The following is a 24,450-nucleotide window of genomic DNA, read 5'->3' as shown; positions in this document are numbered from 1 at the left end:
AAAAATGTATTAATTCCATTTTTTTTAAATTTCATCTTCCTGTGAAAAACAAATCTCTTCCTCTAAGCCTTCCAATTTTCCCATATGGGCTAAGCTTTGGAGGATTCTGGCAACATTTATGGGTTCACATCCTTATGGTACAACCAGGTAGCTGTGTTATTCTACTTCCAGGCATTATACCTCATGGTCTCCCATCCCTTTACCATTATTCAAAAATGCTTGGTAATGAATGTGTGTGTACGTCCATACACACACCTCCTGGGCTTGCTGTTCTCCACCTCCCATTTTCTCAACATTTTCAGGAAATTAAGAACTATTTTGGGTATAGTTACAATATTGTACCATTACCAAACTTGATAATATTTGTTGGTCCAGGTGTCAGAGGTCATGGGGAAAAGGCAGGAGCATGAACGGGGGGGGGGGGGGGGGGGGGGGGGGTGTGGGGGAGAGGGGTGTGTGGGCAGGGAGGAGGGGGGAAGGGCAGGGGGGCTTGTGGGAGGGAGTGGTGTGTGGGCGTGGGTGGATGGAGGGTAGAAGAGGAAGGGGGGTAGGGGGTGAGCTCGGAGAAAAGACGGTGAAGAGCCATGGGGGGAGAGGGGGGCATCACAGGGGTGGGGTGGGGGGGGGCGGGGAGCCAGCGAGTGCGACCAGAAGGGTAGTGGCTGAATTGGCGGTAAGATGGGGACCCACAGCAGGCGCTGGTCGTTCTCCTCCACCGGAATCAGAGTCTCTACTTTCAGTTTGGTGACATCGGCGACATCTCCGACGCTGGGCTGGGTCTCTAAGTCTGGGCTGGGCTGGGTCTCCGACTCGGGGCTGGGCTGGGCTTGATCTCTGACTCTGGGCTGGGCTGGACTGGGTCTCCCACGCTGAGCTGGACTGGGCCGGGTCGGGTCTCCCACGCTGGGTCGGGTTGAATCGGGTATCCGAGGCTGGGCTGCTTGAGGCTGGGCTGCTTGGGGCTGGGCTGCTTGGGGCTGGGCTGCTTGGGGCTGGGCTGCTTGGGGCTGGGCTGGTCGGGGCTGGGCTGGTTGAAGCTGGGCTGCTTGGGGCTGGGCTGCTTGGGGCTGGGCTGCTTGCTTGGGGCTGGGCTGCTTGGGGCTGGGCTGCTGTTTGGGGCTGGGCTGCTTGGAGGCTGAGCTGCTTCGGGTCACTCCGAAAATTGTGTTCGGTTGGAAACCTCCGCCGGCCATCCTCGGCTCCAGTAAAGACGTGATGGCGCAGGAAGGGGCGGACCTTCCCAGGGACTGACAGGGGAAGAGACTAATCCACGCGGCGCTGACTGGCAGGAGAAGAGATCGATCTGCAAACGCGCGGTTTTCAAGATTTTTAAACCTCGCTAACTTTTATGACATTCAACCAATCGGAACGAAGCTTGGTGCACTCGCAGCACAGGAGAACGGTGAGTGAACTGGCAAAAAATCATAGCGCTATCACAAACTGTTTTTGCGCAAATAGAAAAACCGCCAAACCAGAAGATAACAAGATCAGAGTTTTAGTTATGTATAGATTGTGTAGTTGTGCAATTAATAAATTCTGTTTCTGTTGAAAGCCAATATTCTAGCAAGAAACATCATTTTTCATTTGCAATGATTCTTTGCAGAACCAGCAGGAGTTTTGGATGCATGGAATTTACGTGAGTCAGTTGATCTGAACAAACATGGAAGAATATTCATTTACTGGAAGGTTTGTGGAACATATCATACCTAGAGTGTTAGAGTCACAGAGCATGGAAACAGGCTACCATGACTACCAAGATGCCCCATCTAAGCTAGTCCCATTTGCTCACATTTGGCCCCTCTCTCTTTAAACCTTTCCTCTCCAGGTACCTGTCTGAGTGTCTTTCAAGTACTGTTATAGCAATTGCTTCAACTACCTCCTCCGCAGCTCATTCCATATACCCATCACCATTTGTGTAAAAAGCTTACCCCACAGTTTCTTATTAAATCCTCCGCATGATAATCCTATGTCCTCTGACAAAAGACTGCATTTACCCGATCTATTCTTCTCATGATCTGTCTTCACTAAGGAAATCACAAACATTCTCCCAGATATTCTGGGGGTGAGAGGATCTAAGGGGGTAGAAGAACTGAAAGAAATTTTCATTAGGCGAGAAATAGTATTGGGTAGGCTAATGGGACTGAAGGATGATAAATCCCCTGGACCTGATGGTCTGCATCCCAGGGTCCTCAGGGAGGTGGCTCTAGAAATAGTGGGCGCATTGGTGATCATTTTCCAATGTTCAATAGATTCGGGATCAGTTTGGAGTATAGCTAATGTTATCCCACTTTTCAAGAAAGGAGCGAGAGAGAAAACGGGAAATTACAGACCAGTTAGCCTGACTTCAGTGGTGGGAAAGATGCTGGAGTCAATTATTAAAGAGGTAATAATGGGGCATTTGGATAGCAGTAAAAGGATTAGTCCAAGTCAACATGGATTTATGAAAGGGAAATCATGCTTGACTAATCTTCTGGAATTTCTTGAGGATGTGACAAGTAAAATGGATGAAGGGGTGCCAGTGGATGTGGTGTATCTAGACTTTCAGAAAGCCTTTGATAAGGTCCCGCACGGGAGACTGGTGACTAAAATTAGAGCACATGGTATTGGGGGTAGGGTGTTGACATGGATAAAAAATTGGTTGGCAGACCGGAAGCAAAGAGTAGGAGTGAACGGGTCCTTTTCAGAATGACAGGCAGTGGTGAGTGGAGTGCCGCAAGGCTTGGTGTTGGGGCCGCAACTGTTTACCATATATATTAATGATTTGGAAGAGGGAATTAGGAGCAACACTAGCAAGTTTGGGTGGTTTGGGTAACAAAGCTGGGTGGCAGTGTGAACTGTGAAGAGGATGTTAGGGAGGTTGCAGGGTGACCTGGACAGGTTGAGTAGGTGGGCAGATGCGTGGCAGATGCAGTATAATATAGATAAATGTGAGGTTATCCACTTTGGCGGCAAAAACAAGGGGGCAGATTATTATCTCAATGGGGTTAGTTTGGGTAAGGGGGAGGTGCAACGAGACCTGGGCTTCCTTGTACACCGGTCACTGAAAGTTGGCTTACAGGTACAGCAGGCAATGAAGAAAGCTAATGGAATGTTGGCCTTCATAACAAGAGGATTTCAGTATAGGAGTAAAGAGTTTTATAAGGCTCTGGTGAGACTACATCTGGAGTATTGTGTACAGTTTTGGTCTCCTAATTTGAGGAATGGCATCCTTGTGATTGAGGCAGTGCAGCGTAGGTTCACGAGATTGATCTCTGGGATGGCGGGACTGTCATATGAGGAAGGATTGAAAAGACTAGGCTTATATTCACTGGAGTTTAGAAGGATGAGGGGAGGGATCTTATAGAAACATATAAAATTATAAAAGGACTGGACAAGCTAGATGCAGGAAAAATGTTCGCATTCCCAAAAATGTGGGGCAAGTCCAGAACCAGGGGCCACAGTCTTAGAATAAAGGGGAGGTCATTTAAGACTGAGGTGAGAAAAAACATTTTCACCCAGAAAGTTGTGAATTTATGGAATTCCCTGCCACAGAGGGCAGTGGAGGCCAAGTCACTGGATGTATTTAAGAGAGAGTTAGATAGAGCTCTAGGGGCTAGTGGGGTCAAGGGATATAGGGAGAAGGCACGCGTTATTAATAGGGGACGATCAACCATGATCACAGTGAATGGCGGTGCTGGCTTGAAGGGCCGAATGGCCTCCTCCTGCACCTATTTTCTATGTTTCTATGATCTTGTACACCTCTATAAGATCACCCCTCATCCTCCTGCACTCTAAGGAATACAATCCTAGTCTCCCCAACCTAACTTTATAGCTCAGGCCCTCGAGTACAGGCAACATTCTCGTAAATCTTCTGTACTTTTTCCAGCTTGACAACATCTTTTTGGTAACATGGTGACCAAAACTGAACACAGTACTCTAAAAGTAGCTCCACCAATGTTATATACAACTGTAATATGATCTCCCAACTTCAATACTCTGACTGATGACGGCCAATGTGCCAAAACCTTTGTTGCCTTTTTCAAGGAACTATGTTTAGTTTAGTTTATTGTTATATAGTGAGAAGCTGTACCTGCAGTCCTAGATCCCTATGCAACACTCCCCAGAGCCCTGCCATTTACTGTATACGTCCTGCCCTTATTAGACTTCCCACCTTGCAGTTCTCTGTATTAAATTCCATGAACCATTCCTCAGCCCACCTGCCCAACCAATCAAGATCCTGTTACAAATATTTGGCCACCGTCTTCACTATCTACAATACTTCCAGCTTTTGTGTAACCTGCAAACTTGCTAATCATGTCTTGTACATTCTCATCCAAATCATTGATGTGGATGACAAACAGCAATGGGCCCAGCACTGTACCCCTGAGGCATACCACTAGTCACAGGCCTCCAGTCAGAAAAGCAACCTTCCATCATCACCCTCTGCTTCCTTCCATGAAGCCAAATTTCTATCCATTCAGCAAGCTCTCCTTGGTTTATGCTGAAGATAGACACAAAAAGCAAGTGTAACTCAGTAGGTCAGGAAGAATCTCTGGAGAAAAGGAATAGGTGATGTTTTGGGTCGGAACCCTTCTTCAGGCTGAAAGTGTCACAAAATGTCACCTATTCCATTTCCCCAGAGATGCTGCCTGACCCGCTGGGTTACTCCAGCATTTTGTATCACACAAGTTATGTTAATTTCAGTTAGGTTCCTTCGCAGTTCCATGTGGACTCGAACTTCTGGTTCACAATGATCAGAGGAAGCAGTTCTGCTCCTGGTCCTGCCCTTTTTGTAACCAGATGAACCTTCAGCAGCATTTGAAGGTAGTATTTTGCAGAGGTGTTGTATCTCAGTTTCTGGTACCCAATTACCATCCACCCTGTGCACTGTGCATGCACAAATCGATTGGTTTAACACACCCACGCTAATTAACATGAATTTACTAGAGGAGAAATCAATTCTCCATGGCACTATTCCAAAATGAGTCTGATGGAGTGTGATCTCACTGACACGTCTATCTTTAGCTCCTGTTCTGTCTGCATGCCACGTTTGCAGGCATTTCTCCATGCACAGAATCTGGAGAAAAAGGATAGGTGATGTTTCAGTTCGGGACCCTTCCTCAGGCTCCACAAAGTGCTGGGGTAACTCAGTGGGTCAGGCAGCATCTCGGGGGAAACAAGGATAGCTGATTTTTTTTGTGTTGGGACCCTCCATTAGACTGACTTCAAACTAAGTTTTTCTGCGGCTGGATTGCAAAGATGTTGAGGAGATGGGGACAGTAAAATATCAGTGTAGGATAGGAGTATCACCGAAAAATGATATTTTGTGGGCCAAAGGTAATTTCACATAGTTAGCTGATTTTAAGAGATCTCCCTCTTGTGACAAGCTGTGTGATTACATTTCAACAGTTTCAGATCTAATTTTATTTTTGACTTCTGCCATCCCTTTTTCAGTTTCACTGTGAAGGCATAGAGCTCAACATTTTGTGCTATTCCATAGAGGGTGGAAACAACGATGAGACATGTCTTCCACGATGCCAATTTTAATGCAAGCATAAGATATGCACGGGGTTTGCTGCTGTCCCCATTCCAACCCATATCTCCGTTTGTGCTTTTTCATTTGTGGCTTTGAAAGGGAGCTGTTTGAGTACTTGAGTACAGCAACATACACGATCCTCACTAATTTATGACCCCTGACATCAGCAGGCCCCTGTTGTAACATTGAAATAGCAATGGGTGGAGTGAGAGTCATGTACATTCTGGCCATTGATGGCATAACTTGAGGCTCAAGAACAAATATTGTTTACGTCTTGACTCCAACTTCCCTATAGCCCAAAGGGAAATTTAAGTTTAAAATCCACCCCACCCCTTTTTACAACATGCAGGTAATCCTAAATCTTTTATGTGCATCAGTCAAAGCTCATCATTTGAAGGAAAACCTTGAATTTGGAAACCTGAAATTCACAGTCATAAATTAACTTTGTTTCAACTCTCCACGGATGTTGCCTGATCTGTTGTTGAGTATTTCCAGCATTTTTTGTTTCAAGCATCAATACTCCATCGTTTTTAGCAAATGCAGTAATAGGATTTTTTGTCTTTTTCCCTCTCATGCAAAAGCTGATCATTTACAGGAGTACCTACATTCCTATACTGGTTTACTCAATTCAACTGCTAATAGCAATGATTAAATGATAGTGCAAACTGCAGCAAACCCACTCGTGTTCTACAAATGTAACCCTTGGTTAAGGAAGTTCGAAGATACTTTTTTGCTACGATTTTTCTGTTGTCTATTTATATATATGTTTCTCCTATTCCTAGCCTCTCCACCATCCTCAGGAAACCAGGGGAATTATTCTCGGTTATCATATTTATCATGAACAAAACGGACAGAAAAAGATCATCCAGTTGTGTAATGCATCTGCAACCCGGTACATCTGGCGAACACCATGGGTACCACACACTATCTTTGTGACTGCATTTAACTCCAAGGGAAACTCTCCACCCACTGTGCTCCACATAGGAGAAGCAAGTAATTCTTATTATTTACAGGGTGCATTTCCCTATAGCCAAGCACATCAGTTATGTTTGTTATTTACAGATAAAAGTAATTTTATTCCTTGCCACAGGTTGGAAGCTGATATAGATTCTACTCTACAGAGTAACCCACAATGAACAGGAAGGTGTTGATTTTAATCCATGCTAGAGCAAGGAATAGAGTCTTACTTGAACATCCTGTAACTTTGATTTGTATATAATTACCGAATGACAGTGGCAGATATTAGACCCTGCGTCTGTTCCCTGAGAGCAAAGCCAGAATCACTCACAATTGTTAATGCCCAGAAAATGATTTTTAAAAATCAGCATGCTTGGCACAGTTATTGAATTACCTTTCAGTTATTAGAAATTTCAAATGCGGCATTGACTGTAAGTCTGTTTCATTGATCACTTATGTGTCAATCATCTTTTATTCTGAAGTCTTTCAATGACCAATAATAACACACCTATTGTTATTTGAGGGGAGCACACCAAACAGGTGAAACCCACACTGTGAGAAACCACAGCAGAGAAACCAAAGGCTAATTGTAGTAAATTTCCTGATGTGAAACACCATTTGGGGTTGTGTAGAGTATGCACTTGTAGCCGATTCGAAGGAACATTTCTCTGCAGCCGAAGACAGATGCAAAAAGCTGGAGTAACTCAGCGGGACAGGCAGCATATCTGGAGAGAAGGAGTGGGTGATGTTTCGGGTCGAGACCCTTCTTCAGACTCAACCATTCCTTCTCTCCAGAGACGCTGCCAGTCCAGCTGAGTTACTCCAGTTTTTTGTGTCTATCTTCGGTTTAAACCAGCATTTGCAGTTCCTTCTTACACATTTGCGTGTAAGTGGTAGAAAGCCTGAGAGTGTTAACTTCTAATAATGATTGTCTCTGCAACTCTTCCACCACCCCATCCATTCTCAGGTAAGAAAGACTTGTTTTTGTAGATTCTAACTCCTGCATGTATGATACCTGCATCAAACAAATACCTGATTCATTGAGGGAGTTAATTTGGATAGTGTGAGTTGTTGCATTTTGTAAAGTCAAATCAGTGTTGGATCTTCACAGTGAATGGTAAGGCCCTGGGGAGTGTTGTAGAGTAGAAGTACATAGTACAAGTACTTAGTTCCCTGAAAGTGGTGTCACAGATAAATAAGATGGTGAAGAAAGCTTTTGGCTCACTGGCCTTCATCATTTAGGGAATGGAGCATAGAAGTTGAGACGTTATGTTACAGTTGTACAAGACATTGGTGAGGCCGCACTTGGAGTATTGTATTCAGTTTTAGTCTCCCTGCTTTGGAAAAGGTGCTATGAAGCTGGAAACACTATAAAGTAGATTTATAAGGATGTGACCAGGATTGAAAAGTTTAATATTGGGAGAGGTTGGGTAGGATAGGACTTTATTTCATGGAGTGCAGAGAACTGAGGGGTGATCTAGACGTGTATACAATCACGATGGGAATAAATAGGCTGAATGCACAGTTTTTATTTTACACAGTTTAAGGGAATCAAGAACTGGAGACCACAGGTTAAAGGTAAGAGGGGGTAAATGTCATAGGTACCTGAGGGGCTTCTTTTCCACAAAGAGGATGATGTACACGTAGAACAAGCTGCCAGAAGATGTAGTTGAGGCAAGTACAATAACATCATTTAAAATATATTTGGACAAGTACATGCATAGGAAAGGTTTAGAGGGATATGGACCAAATGCAGGTAAGTGGGACTAGCTTGGATCGGGCATCTTGCTGGTCATGGCAAGTTGGGCCAAAGGGCCTTTGAACGTACTGTGACTATGACTCTAACGTGAATGGAGACTAGTTTAATTTGAACAACACTGTTGTGCCTTTTCTATCGCCAAACAGAACTAATGGCTCCCAGAAACGTTAAGGTGTTACCTGCTGGAGACTCTGGAATATTTGTCAAATGGGAACCGCCAGATGAAACCAGTGAACCAGTGCTGGCTTATGTAGTCGACTGGATCGAGGTAGCTGAGAGCAACAAGGAGCTGCTTGATTGGAAAAGGCTGCCTTGGGAAAATCACTCTTTGTTTATGGGACAAACTTCCTCACCTCAGGAATTTCTAATATCAGGAAGTAAGTTTACAATAAACTGCATTGCAGGATTTTATGAGTAATGTATGTATAATTTATGTTTAGTTTGTCTAAGTCTATACACTTGTGCTACAGCTGCAAGCAAGATTTTCATTGCGACAGTATCGCATGGTCATTACTCGACAACATGACTATTGAATGCCATTTTCCAAAACACAGCGGCACTGTGGTACAGTACCTTACAGCACCAGGATCAAATCCTGACTAGGATGCTGTCTGTACGGAGTTTGCACTTTCTCCCGTGACTGCATGGGTTTTCTCCGGGTGCTCCAGTTAACATATACCATAGAGCAGTCCAGCAAAGGCCCACAATATATGTGCCAAACATAATGCTTAGCTGAACTGGTCCAACCTGCCTACACATGATCTATATCCCACTATTCTTTGCATTTCCATTTCCATTTCCATGCCTCTTAAACACCACTATCATATCTGCCTCCACCACCACCTCAGCTAATGTTTTCTAGACCCCCACCACTTTCTGTGCAAAAAATCTTTCTTAAACCTTCCCCCTCGTACCTTATAGCATTGTCGTCTGCCATTGGACATTTCCTCCCTGGGAAAAAGATTTTGACTGATTACCCTATCTATGTCTATCATATTTGTATATAGTTCTATCAAGTCTCCCCTCAAATTCCGACGCTCCTGAGAAAACAATTCAAATCTATCCCTCTCCCAGTAGCTGAATCTCTAATCCAGGCAGCATTTTGAAACCGCCTCTGCATTCTTTACAAAGCTTCCACATCTTTCCTGTATTGGGGCAACTAGAACTGCACATAATAATCCAAATGTGACAAAAATCCTACAGAGCTGCATCGTGATTTTGTGACTCTTATATTCAAAGGCATTGGAAGGCAAGCAAATTATACTGTATGCCTTCTTTACCACCCTATCTACTGGTGCTGTCACCTTTTCTTAGCTATGAACGTACTCCAAGATCCCTCTGCACATCAATGCTGTTAAGGGTCTTGCTATTAACTGTACACTCTCTTCGTACCTTCAACCTTCTAAAGTGCAATACCTCACACTTTTCGGGTTAAATCTTAGCTGTCATTTCTCTGCTCAATCACATTAGTGAGCTACGACCTGCCATGTACAAAGCTGTGCTGGCTATGCCTAATTTGCTAATTCGCTTCAAAATTGGTGTAAAACCTATCTCGAAGTAGTCTCTCCAATAGTTTCTCTACCATTGATGTCAGCGGTCTATAGCTTCCTGCATTCTCTCAACTTACTTTATTGAACAAAGGAACAACTTTGGCCACTCTCTAGTCCTCCGGGACCTTGCATGTGGCTAGAGAAGCAACAATGATTCTTGTCAAGGCTCCCGCAATATCCTCTCTTGCCTCCCTCAAAAACCTGGGATAGATCCCATCAGGTCCTGGAGACTTATCCACCTTAATGTTTACCAACATTTGCTCCCACATTCCAATGACGTGCAGGTTGAAAGGTCTATTGGCTTCTGTAAATTGTCCCTACTTTGTAGGATAGAAGGAGTGTATGAGTGATTGTTGGTCAGCATGGTCGGTGGGCCAAATGCTCTGTTTCCATGCTGTATCTCTAACCTAATAGGAAAGGAATCCATGATGTCCCTGAATAAAATTGGATTGATGTGGATTGTAGGGATTGGTCTTGGCAGATTGGGTTGGATTCTTCATGATAGTGATGTTACTATCATAGAAATATCATTGACACTGAATAATGAAGATGTGAAAGTGGGTAAATTGGCATCAAATGTTCTTTTTTTTTTTTTTTTTTTTTTAAATTTTAATTATTTATTTCGAACAGAATAAAAGAATAAAAAGCAAGTGTGAAACAGCATTAAAAAAAAAAAAAAAAAAAATATTTATAAAGTGTCATAAACAATATCTATAAATAAATGAAATCGTATGTGTCCAAAAAGAAGCAGGAAGAAGCCAAAGCTTATTAATTCCCACCGCTTATTCAACTGCTTGTAATTATCTTATACAAATTTAGCAGCTATATGTACACCATATGTACACCAGCCACTATATGTACACCAAATTATTTACATTTAAACACTAATCAAATATTTACAAAGCCATACAAAAAAGAAAGTAGAAGTCATTCTGGGATAGATTGCACCTGTTTTGTTTTTAGTGTAGATTTGTATGGAATGTTTATTTTATGCGCTCTTGCATGTTCTGTTGGTCATAAAGCAGATCAGTTTAGTGATAAATTATCTTTATCGTTTCTTTAGAAAGCATTATGCCAAGGAAACGCTACAATATATCTGTTACTGCAGTTTACCAGAATGAACGAGGAAGATCGTGTTTAGCCCAGGGATATTCAGTAGAAGGAAGTAAGTAATCAGAATAATAACCAACCTTTCCTTCTATTCCTTCTACTTTTTCAATTATCTTTCAGTTTCCCTCGAGATAGTAGAGATTGACTGATTTTCAGACTTTAGTGCGAGAAATTTTCTGTTATGGATTCCTATAATAATCCATTTTGGAACCATACTCTTCACTACCCTGAACAACCAACCATAAACCATCCATTTACACTGTCATAATCTCACTATTTGTTTGTTCTCTCTATATTGCAATCATCATCTCCAGATTCTACCACTCACTTATACACTGGGGACATTTTACCATGGTACCCGGACGTGGCGCCGACAGACAAGAAGCCGAAGCAAAGAAGTCGTAGCCAAAGAACCGAATGTAAACAAAGCCGAAACGCCAATAAACTGAAAAAATCCGAAGACGAAACGCCTACTAAACGAAAAGATGGGACGCCTAAATGCAAACTAACCGAAAAGGGTGGGATGCCTAAACGCCAACGAACCGAAAAGCTGCGTCGCCTAAAAGCAAACTTACCGAATGGCCGCTCTGTCGATACGCCACCTACCCAAAAGGCATCGTCGCCTAAAGGCCAAAGGACCGACTGGTGCTCAACAGAAACGTCCAATAACGGACATGACGTTGCCGGCGGGCGGGACCTGTCAGCGATTGGCCCAGAGCCCCGCGTCCATCACTTCACTGTGAAGGCATGAACATTGTCCCACCAGCTGGGTCACTGTGTGACAGCAGCCTCAATGGCCGGGCCACTGTGTGATGGCAGTCTCACCGGCTGGGTCACTGTGTGACAGCAGCCTCTCTGGCTGGGTCACTGTGTGACAGCAGCCTCTCCGGCCGGGTCACTGTGTGACAGTAGCCTCACCGGGCAGCATCTCTTGAGAGAAGGAATGGGTGGCGGTTCGGGTCGGGACCTTTCAGACGCACTCTGAAGAATGGTCTCGGCTCAAAACGTCACCCATTCCTTCTCTCCAGAGATGCTGCCTGTTTTGTGCGTGGGAGCTTGGGTGCGTTTCGCAAACAACAAAATGGTAATAAATAAAACGTCTGTCCCCGCGGTCGGGTTCCAGGAGTTGGAGGGAGGGGGATCACCCTGGTGTGGGGGTTGCGGTCCGATGGTGGTGCATCGCGGTCAGTGTCTGAGGGACGCTCCCCCGGGTGAGAGACGGAGTAGAGAGAGAGGGGGGAGAGAGAGAAGGGAGAGGGGGGGGGGGGGGGGGGGAGGGGAGGAGAGGGGGGGGGGGAGAGAGGGAAGGGGGAGAGAGAGAGGGAGGGAGAGAGAGAGGAGAGAGAGAGGGGAGAGAGAGAGAGAGAGAGGAGAGAGAGAGAGAGGAGAGAGAGAGAGAGAGAGAGAGAGAGAGAATGGAGAGAGAGAGAGGAGAGAGAGAGAGGGGAGAGAAGAGGAGAGAGAGAGGGAGAGAGAGAGGAGAGAGAGGAGAGAGAGAAGGGGGAGATGGGAGCGTGGGGTTCATTTTCCCACACAATCCATAGGTGACTGGGAAATCTGAACCCAAGCACCAAATTGAAAGCGGCCGAAGGTGCGTATCGCTCGGGACAGCCCCCACTCTCCCACGGCCACCTTCTGCAGGCTGCGGGTCGGGTGGAGCGGAGGTGTGGGACAATGTTCATGCCTTCACAGTGAAGTGATGGACGCGGGGGTCTGGACCAATCACTGACAGTTCCCACCCGCCAGCAACGTCATGTCCGTTATTGGACTTTTCTGTTGAGCGCCAGTCGGTCCTTTGGCCTGTAGGCGACGCCGTCTTTCGGGTAGGTGGCGTTTCGACAGAGCGGCCATTCGGTAAGTTTGCTTTTAGACGACGCAGCTTTTCGGTTCGTTGGCTTTTAGGCGTCCCGCCCTTTCGGTTAGTTTGCATTTAGGCGTCCCATCCTTTCGGTTAGTAGGCGTTTCGTCTTCGTAATCTTTCGGTTTATTGCCGTTTCCATTCGGTTCTTTTGTTTTGGCTTCTTTGCTTCGGCCTCTCGTCCGTCGGCGCCACGTCCACACACGTTTTACCATGGTCAGTTAATCTATCAAACCACACACCTCTGCAATGTGCGAGGAAACTGGAGGAAAGCCATGCAGTCACAGGGAGAACAAGAAAAGTCCACACAGACAGCACCCAAGGTCAGGATTGAATCTGGGTCTCTGGTACTGAGGTTGTCGTTCTGTTAGCTGTGCCTGTGTGCTGCCCTCTGGTGTCTAGAAACATCACAATCAGTCCAATCAACCTCACACACTAGGATTCCAGTTGTTTCTCTGTATGGATATCTCGGCAACCTGCAGCACTCCAACTGTTAAACTGGCTGGCACAGGTTAGGTTCAAATGTGGAAACTGTCTGAATGACTCGGTAACAATCAAATACTGCACTGACAAGCCCAGTCCTTGTATAAACGCCCCTCTGTGTCAGCGTTTCTTCATTTCACTAATTTCTCAGAACCAGGTCTCAACTTGACCAGGAGGACAGGATGTTTCTGCAGCTACAGTTAATACTTGGCTTGCCAATTATATTTCGCAACATGAACACGTCCTCCTTTGTGATTTTCAGAAGCATTCTCTAGCTCAGTGTTAAGAACAGAGTATATTCTCAGCTGTCTGTAGTGAATATGAAGCTTCTTGACAGTTTTTTGGAGTTTGTTAGTTGCACAGTTACTTGAATGAAACAGAAAAACATAATTGAAATAACCTGTTTTCTGGGAAAATTTGCAGATTCAATGAAATACTGAAAGTAAGAAAATTAAGAATGTTTGTAGGCCACCAAGTGTTCATATTAAATATATACCGAACACAGGCCTGTGTCGCAAAGGTGTACTTTAACCCTTGCCCCTCCAATTACTACCTGGAGTATATTAAATTGGCAATCTATGAAACCTGCCCGCTTCCGTTTTAACTCGGAAACATGAATAATCTGCAATGTGTGGGAGGCCATAATCATAATGTTTAATTCAGGCTTTGTTCTAATATTTTGGCTAGTTTAAATGTAATGTTTCCTACTTGGCAATTCTAGGCCATGGGAATCCTTGACAGCTGAAAAGAGAAGGCAGCTGGAACTAGCAAATAAGGGGTATGCTGGCATTGCTTGTGAACAATGTAACCCACGTGCGGCCCCATTGCTGTTGGGCAAATACATTACACCGCCACTCCCTCCACGCCCTACTTGGCCTGGTTTCCATGACACCACAACCCAGCCTACTTAGCTCCTCCAAAGACACAACTTATCCTCATTCATATGCCCTCTTGAGTGTGAGGAGAAGGCTCCCAGTTATTGCAGACACCTTGCTGCAGCCAGTTACTGTAGGTTTTCCCACCGGCCAGTCTGTCAACTAACCTATTACATTTCTTCACACCCAGCTCTTCTAGGTTTCCCCTCACAAACATGCTGACCTTTGCACACACCTATGTTACACTCCACACATCTGCATTATATAGCAGTCAGGATGATTTGGAAAAAAAGGTAAGCCTGAAAAGAATCTCTAACAGGAAGAAGGGGATTGACCAAGTCCATTGCTAAGTTACAAAATGAACAACTGTCTCGAAAGTCTAAAGAAAGAAAATCCAATCTATCTGAAGCTAGAAGTTTTGATATAAATCCAAAGGAGTGTAAGAATCCACAGAAATGTTAAATTGAAATTAGGTATCGGAGCGGTTTTGATGGTTGAAAATAGGGAACGTAGAAGTGTACAGCACCGGAACAGTCCCTTCAGCCCAGAATATTCGTGTCGTTCATGATGCCTAGTTAAAATGATCACATTTGCCTGTACATGAACCATAATCCCTATATTCCTTGCACTTCCATGTGCCTATCTAACATCCTCAAACGCCACTATCATAACTGCCTCCGCCATCACCCCTTGGCAATGGCAATGCATTCCAGGCCTCCTGTGTAAAAAAACTTCCTGGGCACATCTCCATGAAACCTTCCCCTTCTCACCTTATGGCACTATGTCCTCCAGTGTTCGTGGCACTCATTCCAGTTTAATGACATCCTTCCTGTAGCATGATGACCAAAACAGAACACAGTACTCCAAGTTGTGGCCTCACCGGTGTCTTGTACAACTGTAACATAACATTCCAACTTCTATCCTTAATACCCTGACTGATAAAGGCTAAAGTACCGCAAGCCTTCTTGACCACCCTATTTACCTGTGACACCACTTTCAGAGAATTATGTGCTTGTACTCCCTCTGCCCTACAACACTCCCCAGGGCCGACTATTCACTGTCAAGGTCTGCCCTGGTTTACCTTCACAAAATGCAACTTCACGCATTTATCTGCATCAAACTCCATTAGCCTGTCCTCAGCCCACTTATGCAGGTGATCAAGAGCCTGCTGTAATTTTTGATAACCATCTTCACTATCAATGATACCATCCACTTTCGTGTCATCTACAAAATTACTAATCATGCCTTCTACATTCTCAACCAAATCATCCACGAACAGCAATGGAACCAGCAGTAATCCCTGAGGCACACCACTCATCACAGGCCTGCAGTCTGATAAACACCTTCTACCACCACCCTCTGCTGTCTTCCATGAAGCCAATTCTCGATCCAGTTAGCTAGCTCTCCCTGGATTCCATATGATCTAAACTTCCAGATCAGCCTTCAGTCTGGAACTTTATCAAAGGCCTTGCTGAAGTCCAGATGGACAACGTCTGTGGATTTCAACTCATCAACCATTCCCCATCACTGGCAGACAGGCCAGAAGAAGCCAATGATCAGCACAACAAACAGCAAGACAGGAATGAAGGAAGAAAGGGAAGAAGCTGGAGAAATTGGAAGACCTCCTTTTAATTGTGCCTCTTCTCACAGGCTCAGAAGAAACCTAAGACTGCCAGCACCTCTTGTTGAGGCCCGAGTGAGCTTCTGGGGCAAATCCAAGACAACCAGCGCCTCATCACAGACGACAAGGGACTGTGGCTCAATGTGGTCCTGGACCTTATTGTCAGTTTTCTCTGTCATTCTAAATTAGCCACATCACGTGAGTGTTCCCTACAGCGAGTGTCAGTGTGGTCATTGTCGACCTGGGGGTCTTCCCTGATGCCACACTGGTGGAAAATGTGGACATGACTACACTGGCTACTCACCCGATGGAGGAGTTGATCCAACACTTTCTGGAGATCTGCACCGAACAACAGCGAATCTTCTGGGAACCAGGAGGCCACTCAGGTGTTGACCAACAACTTACTGTAGCTTGAGTAATGGAATCACCACTGCTTCATGCCAGTGAAGGCACATGCCCCAGGGGTGTAGCAGGAGCATACGAACAGCCCACGGGCTTCTCACTGAATGTGCAGAGCAGGAAGATGTGCAAGCAAATGTTTACACGTTTGAATTGACTGTTGAGAGGGAAGGATGGGGGCGGCAAAATTGGATGTACATCTTGACTCCGTATCTTAATGGGGAGGCTGTTTTACTGCCCCGTGTGGTAGATGCAGACTATGACACCATCAAGGCAGACGTCCTGCACACCTACCTGGCCTCTCCCCCATGGTTGCCACACAGCAGTTTCATGAATGGACGACCACTCTAACAAACCCAGCCCCAAATAAGGAGACTCGCCACTCACTGATCAAGCACGTAGAACAAATGAGGGAACGTTTCACCAAAATAACACCCATCATAAGAACACACATGGTGAGGCCCAGCGAGCTCATCAGAGGAACTATAACCGGCCAGCCCAGCCCAGCCCTGCATGTTCCAGTGACCCAGTCCTGATACTGATCCTGAATGCTGAGTGTGTTTCTGGCCACCTGGCTGGTCCCCTACACCATCATGGAGTGGTTCGGGCCCGGTGAACTATAAGGTGCAGCAGCCCAAGAGGAAGAAGACGGAACAGTTCTATCTCATTTTAATATAATGGATTGAGCCCCCTGTCCTTCTCACAGCATGAGCTGAGAATTCTGAACACCAGCCCTCTCCCCACCAGCGGCAACAGGTGGCTGAACTTGTGGATCAGTTTAAGGACGTCTTCCTGGTGACCCCCAGGAGCAGATGAAGATCACTTAGCACAATAGAGGAATCGCACAGCCCCTGGTCCAGCCCGATCACAATGGACCCCAGACCTGATAGCACATGTAGGTCTGTAATGATGATGATGCCTCAAGAAGTCTCCCAGTTTGAAGCTATCCCACGTCCTGAGTGGATGAGCTTATAGAGATATTAGTTACATAGATACATGGAAAATAGGTGCAGTAGGCCATTTGGCCCTTCGAGCCTGTACCACCATTCAATGTGATCATGGCTGATCATCCACAATCAGTACCCCTTTGGAGGCGCAGCATGGGGACAGGCCCTTCTGCCCACACCGACCAGTGATTACCTGTATACTAGTTCTATCTTACACACTAGGGACAATTTGTACAGAAGCCAATTAACCGATCATAACCCACGCGGTCACAGGGAGAACGTACAAACTCCTTTCAGACAGCATCTACAATTAGGATTGAACCCGGGTGTCTGGCACTGTAAAGCAGCAACTCTACCACTGTGCCACTGTGCCGCGGGTAGATCGCAGTATATTTCCACCTTGGACTTAATAAAAGAGTACTGGCAAATCCCTCCGTCCTCCTCTGCTAAACAAAAAAACTGCCTTCTCAACATAATGGCAGTACATGGTTCTTCCCCTTGCCCTTCCTCCATGGTGCCTCTGCCATCGTTCAGCGCATGACATTATCCTCCGCCTCCACCGCCAATATGCTGCAGGCTACCACGTCATCCATTCAGAGGACTGGGAGGAACACCTGCTGTGCCTCCAGGTGGTGCTACAAGACTTACAGCAGGCTGGGCTCACAGCCAAGCCCAAGAAGTGCAGCATTGCAGTTGAACAGTACCTGGGAGATCGCATCGGTAGGGATCCACTTACAGTAAATCACAGGAAAAGAAAATTGCTGCGCGTGAGGGATTTCCCCCAGCCCATCATCAAGACCATGATATCATGTGCCTTCTTGGGGTTGGCTGGCTCTCAATGCTGTTTTGTCCCTCATTTCTCCTCAGTGGCAGCCCTTCTCTCAGACCTGACCAAGAAGGGCCAACTGGAGAAAATACAGTGGAAGAAAAGTTTGCCAGTCTGTGCAACCCTGACTTCAACAGGTCTTTCATTGTTAGAGACGAATGCCTCCAAGACAGGGCTGGGAGCCGTCCTCTCTCGGGACTTTAACACAGAGGAGCACCTGGTGACTTCTGTCTGTCGGAAATTAATGTTGCCCGAGATGAGATATGGTGCCGTGGAGAGAGAGGCCCTTGGCGTCAGTGGGTCTACAGGAGTTACGGTACTATCTGGCTGGGCGAGAGTTTACACTCGTCACAGACCACACCCAAAAGCCAAGGACACTATCACCAGAATAACACGCTGGTTCTTCTCTCTACAAGACTACTCATTTCAAGTCCAACGTTGTTCCGGAGAGCAGCATGGGAATTCAGATGGGCTCTCCTGCTTTCCATCTGCATTCCCTCTGGACGGGTCTGTTACAATCCCGGGGTCGCGCTATGGGTGGGGCGGTGGTGGATATGTGACAACACGTCCCTGCTAAGGCCTGCTTCGATCCCCATCACCGGCTGACAGACCAGGGGAAGACAGCGATCAGCACCACAAACAGTGGCTGGCTGCGGGGAAACACATGCACTCTGCACTGAGCCGAGGCCACAGGCAAATGAGCCACTAAATAGTGGTTATTGAATCCATTCACCTGCACCTCGTCAGCCCTACTCCTGATAAACCCAGAGGAAGGGAGACTGGGAAAAAGGGAGACAGGATGAAAGGAAGAGTGAAGGAAAGGAAGACTGGGAGGAAGTGGACAACCCCCCTATGGTTCGTACCTCTTCACAGGCTCGCTTGAAGCCTGAGACTGCTCGCACCTCTTCTTGAGGCCAGAGTGAGCTGTTGGGACAAATCCAAGAGACAGTGCCTCATCGTTGACGACGAGGAACTGTGCCTCCATGTGGACCCAGACCTCCTTGTCTGTATTGTCTGTCATAAATAAATCATATCACATGATTAGTGTAATCATTGTCAACCCAGCTTCAGCTCTGATGCCACTGTATATATCTTATCCCACAGAATCCTCTCCAGTAAGTTTTCAGTCACAGGTGCCGAGTTCTGGGTCTAGAGCTCCCAGCATTTTCTTGCAGCCCTTTTTAAATAGAGGCACTGTTTAGCCACCTTCCTTTGGGGACCTCGCATGGGCCTAAAAATGATTCATATATCTCATCCAGGGCACCCAAAATTTCTTCTCCAGCTTCCCACAGTGTCCTCAGATATATCTGATCAGGCCTGGGAAATTTATCACCTTCGGACGTGCAGTATCTTTTCAACCCTAATATAGATTGTCCTCAAGCCATTCACTAACCCATGTTCCCTAACCTTCATGTTTTTCTTCACAGTAAAAACTGAGGAGAAATTTCCATTGAGGACCTTGCTATCTTCTGTGGCTCCACACTTAGATGACCGCTTTGGTTTCTGAGGTGCCCATTCCTCTCTCTAGTTGCTCTCTTTCCCCAACTGTATCTAAAAAATCTCTTTTGATTCTCCTTAATTTTATCAACCAGAACTATCTCCTGCCCCTGTTTTGATTTTCTGTCCTTCCAGAACCTACAATAGGACCAGATGTGTTACTGATGAAATTTGATGGAAGCCAAGTGCAAGTAAAATGGGAGGAGATTCCACTTGAAAGCCGGCAAGGGTTTATCACCGGTTATACAATATACGTAGAAAAAGGTTCAGATGGATCCAATCTTGTTCAGTGTAAGTGTGTTTCCTTTAAACATTTGTATATAGCTTCTGTATTTTATTTTTCGGCTCTTTCTGTCTTGAGAAAATAAAAGGTTATAGTTCAGTTCCTGCTGCTATAAAGCTTCTACTTGCAGGTTCTATCACAGGAGTGGGCTCATTTCTAAACTCTTCCCTGTGGGAGAATAGTTTAGAAATGATCCCAGTTTTGAAGATTCACTCTGGGACATAGTTCCGCATGGGAGAACAGTTTAAAAATTACCACAGTCTTGAAAATTCACACTGGGACGTAACACCATCTTCTGTACTCCTGTGGTAAAGGCACTCTTGTATGAAGTTACCTCAACTCCATTCCCAGCAACTCTTTAATAACAATCTTGCATATTATACACGTCATATTGATTATTGGTGTAAACAGTATGTGAGGCTAAATAATCCAAAGCAACAAAGTAGTATTACAAGCTTTGTGGAAACTGTCGTAACAGGAAATGACTCGTATTGTCAATTCCCTGGTGAAATATACATTCTGTATAGATCATTCTCACACAAGTGCTCAGAATTATTAGATTAGGAGGCAGTTATGTAAAATTGAGTTTCTTAGGAATCTCCAAAATATTTAATACTGGAGGGTTGTGGAGGCTAACCTTTGGGTGTCCTTAAAGAGGAAGTAGATGTTATTAAAAGATCGACTGCCCCGACCGCGGGAGAATAAAGAGGAAGAAGATTGGAATTGATTGTCTTCCATCACAGTGAGGAATGTGGGGAATCCGCTGTGGTGGATGTTTATGTTAACTTTTATGTAGTTGTGGGTCTTGGTGCTTTTTTTTAGTATAGCGGTATGGTAATTCGAGTTCACTGTACCTTAATTGTTACATGTGACAATAAACTGACCTTTGAACCTTTGAAAAGATGATTGATGGAATTGATGGCTGCAAAACTAGTACGGAAAAGCAGATGTGGACGGGGGAGGTTCAGTCATGAACATATTGTTTGGCAGAACAGGCATGAAGGGACGAGTGGCCTACCTGCTCCTGTTTTCTCGTTTTAACACAACTACTGTATGTTGCTGTTACAAAATGTAAATTGTTTGCGTAGAAGCCAATGCAGATCACTTAATTTCAGCTGAACTCCTTTAGCAACGAACACAACCGGTTTTCTATTATATCTTCTGAGAATCGGGAGTGAACAAAATAAATGTGAAAGTGCAAAGATTACTGCTGAGTATTTCAGATTCTCCACTTGTGGCCTGTAAAATAGTGTTTATGGTAATGAATATATTTTTTTCTGTTCACCCGAATATTTCTGTCAATGCAACAGAGGCCTCCAGTTTGTTACACGATTTGTTGCAGCAGTTGCATCATCCATCAGGTGTTAACGAGGCAAACGGAAAAGCAACGTTAACACATTAGTTTTCTTCCAGCTGGTCAAGACCTTTGTGGTGCCTATGTCAGGCAACTCAAAGAGCATCTCATCTATTTGCATCATAATGCATGAGTAATATTTACCAGACAGTGCTATCAGTGTTAATTTCCACTCGTGCCCTATATGTCAAGATTCACCAAAACCATCAATGATAAAAAGCAGTAACCCGCACCTGGTTACATATTGCAAGTGACAGTAGTGCCATGTAAGGTGACCTCCTTATTTAATTGTACTATTCTCGCCCTTAGTGATCCAGTCCTGGTCCTGCTCTGGGCGATTGTAGGATTGAGGGCCAGGAATTGATTCATAGAGCCGTGCAACGTAGATACAGGCCTTTCTGCCCATCTTGCCCATGCCGACCAAGTTGGCATGTTGGGTTAACCCCATTTGCCCGACTTGGCCCATGTCCCTCTTAACCCTTCCTATCTATATATCTGTCCAAAGGCCTTTTTAAACATTTGTAATTATATCCTCCTCAGTAGATTCCTTTGGCAGCACATTCCAGATATGGAATACTCTCTGCATGAAAAAGACTTGCCCCTGTGGTCCCTCTTAACATCTCCCCTCTAACAAGCTTATGCTCTCTACCCTCTACCCAGGGAACAACCCTCTACCCAGGGAAAAAGAATGCAAGTGTTCAATTTCTCTATGCCCCTTATAATCTTGTACATCTCAATGTCATCCCTCAGCCTCCTAAGAAAAAGTCCCAGAGTATTAAAACTCTCCCTGTAACCTCAGCCTCCTAAGAAAAAGTCCCAGAGTATTAAAACTCTCCCTGTAAACCCAGGTAACATACTGGTGAATCTTTCTGCACTCTTTCTGACTTTCAGACATTCTTGCTAAAGCTGGGCAACCAGAAATGCACACATTGCTCCAAATGGGGTCTCACCAACAACTTGTACTGCTGCATCATGATGTCCCAACTTTTATTCTCAATATCCCTCTCAATGAAGCAAGCATTTAAAATGCCTTCTTCACTACATTGTTCACCCGACTCGCCACTTTTAAGAACCATGCTTCTGTACTCCCAGATCTCGCCTTTATGCAACATTCTCCAGGGCTCTACAATTTACTGGGTAAGTCCTGCCCGGGTTTGACATACCAACGTGTAACACCTCACACTTGTCAGAGTTAAATTCCAATTGCCATTCTTTGACCTACCTTCCCAACTGAATTAGAACTTGGTGTAAACTAAGACAACATTCCTCAATGTGTACTATCTGCAATTTTGCTAACGTTAACCACATTGCCATCCATTGCCAAGACCATCACTTATCTACTTGCACCTAACCAAATAGCTCTTTTCCTGCATATCCATATGTCTATCCAAAATCTTTCACTGTAAATGCTACCAATGTATCTACTTCAATCACCAACCTTGGCAGCATATTCCAGGCACTCAGCACATCTGTGCTAAAACAAAACTTGCCCCACATATCTCCTTTAAACTTTGTCCATCTGACCTTACAGCTATGCCCTCTGATTGTTGATTTTTCCATCCTGGGAAAAAAGATTCTGACTGTCTACCCTATCTATTCCTCTCATAATATTATATGCAGTGGCAGACTGGCCAGGGTGTCAGCTTGCCCGATGGCAAGTGAGCCCCTGATGAAATGGGCCGCCTATATCAAGTGGTCCCCTGATGAAGTGGGCCCCCTTTGTCTCCTGGCAACCAATATTTTTAGACCCAGTCCGCCACTGATTATATGTTTCTTCCAGGTCTCCCTGCAACCACTGGCATTCCAGAGTACACAATCCAAGTCTGTTCAACCTCTCCATGTAGCTAATACCCCCTAATCCAGGCATCATTCTGGTAATCCCCATCTGCACCCTTTCCAAAGCCTCCACATCCTTCCTCTAATGGGACGACCAAAATTGTACATAAAACTCCAAATGAGCATAGCCTGGAAAAGAAAAGGCACATTTGATCCTGTGTCCTATAAATACAAAATGGATACAAAATCAAGAAAGTTGAGCTAAACATGGATTGGCCTGCTCTGGGCATCACAATGATTTGGCGTCAGAGGAGGTTTTCTGAAATGGATTTGGGAATGTGAGACTTCAGTTAAGTGGAATGACTGAATACACTGGGGTTGTTCCCGGTGGCCTAGATTTTACTGTGGTGATTAGAATGTTAGAGGGTTTTTGATAGACTAAATTAAAAATATATATTTTGCATGGCAGAAGTGTTGGAAGGCAAAGGATTCTGATTAGTATTAGGTAAAATAATCTTTGGCAATGAATTGTGAAACTGAACGCACTGACTGAAAGGGTGTGGCAGCAGATTTTGTGATAATTTACAAAGGGAATTGAATGAATACTTTAAAGGAACATGTGCTCAGCTCTGGAGAAAGAGGAGTGAAGTGAGAATAATAGAAATGGCGATTTTGCTTCGCTCCTGATGAATTTTATACCAGGACCCGATGAATCATTTTTAATTCCATCTCCTGATATTCAATACATTTACCGTATCATGAGAAAACTGTCAGAAACTTTAACAGAATTATATTTAAAAAACTCAGTGGCATTCCTAGGACATTACGGATTGGTTTTACCTTTATAGATAATGTCACCAACGTTGCTGCAAGGACCTACTGGCTGACACTTGAATTGGACACAGTTTACACCATTCATATGACTGCCACAACAGCGGCTGGAGAAGGGGCGATGGGAGCAAGGACACCCATCAAACTTGGTGAGTAAAAATGGAGAGGTTTTTAATCCACACGAATTAAACCCACTGGGATTTGTGAGGACAGATTAAAAATTAAAATGTTAATTTTACCATCACAATGAACCAGCTCCAATCTGTAAATAACGTAAGTGACAAATCATCCTCTACAATAATCTTCAACACTGGTGCCCAACAAGTATGTGTTCCCAACCCGTTTCTATACTCCATGACTATGCAGCCAAATACCAATCCAACTCAATTTACAAGTTTGCAGGCAACACCGCAGTAGTGTGCAAACATCAAATAATGACAAGAAGCAATACGGGAAGGAGATTGGGAACCTTGTAACTTGGTGCTAAGACAACAACCTTTCCCTCAATGTCAGCAGGACCAAGGAGATTGTGATGGACTTCAGGAAGTGAAGTAGTAAACACACTCCCTCTACACTGATGGCACCAAAGTAGAGATGGTTGAAAGCTTCAATTTCTTAGGAATAAATATCAGCAGCAATTTGCCCTGGACCAGCAACATTGAAGCTATGACCAAGAAAGTACACCAATGCCTCTACTTCCTTAGAAGGCTTGTCCTCAACAACCGTCACCTACTTCTACAAATGTGCCGTAGAAAGCATTTTATTGCCTTGCGTCTCAGCATGGTTTGAGAAGAGCTCCATCCAAGATT

The 24,450-nt window shown here is 44.8% G+C and overlaps 1 protein-coding gene across 1 annotated transcript in view; it reads left to right on the top strand.

Moving 5' to 3' along the window:
- The window catches only part of il23r (interleukin 23 receptor), a 71,509-nt gene that overhangs the window by 24,012 nt on the left and 23,047 nt on the right, over positions 1–24,450 (top strand). The window contains exons 8-13 of the mRNA XM_055641924.1: positions 1,604–1,686; positions 6,298–6,508; positions 8,378–8,608; positions 10,845–10,946; positions 19,533–19,688; positions 23,659–23,790. Of these exons, the coding sequence (XP_055497899.1) occupies positions 1,604–1,686; positions 6,298–6,508; positions 8,378–8,608; positions 10,845–10,946; positions 19,533–19,688; positions 23,659–23,790 (915 nt within the window). The remainder of the gene's footprint in view (positions 1–1,603; positions 1,687–6,297; positions 6,509–8,377; positions 8,609–10,844; positions 10,947–19,532; positions 19,689–23,658; positions 23,791–24,450) is intronic.

This window comes from Leucoraja erinacea, chromosome 10 (genome assembly GCF_028641065.1).
Source record: "Leucoraja erinacea ecotype New England chromosome 10, Leri_hhj_1, whole genome shotgun sequence".
NCBI classification, from domain to species: Eukaryota; Metazoa; Chordata; class Chondrichthyes; order Rajiformes; family Rajidae; genus Leucoraja; species Leucoraja erinaceus.
The sequence above is the reverse complement of the archived record's forward strand: the minus strand, read 5'-3'. Positions and strand labels throughout refer to the sequence as shown.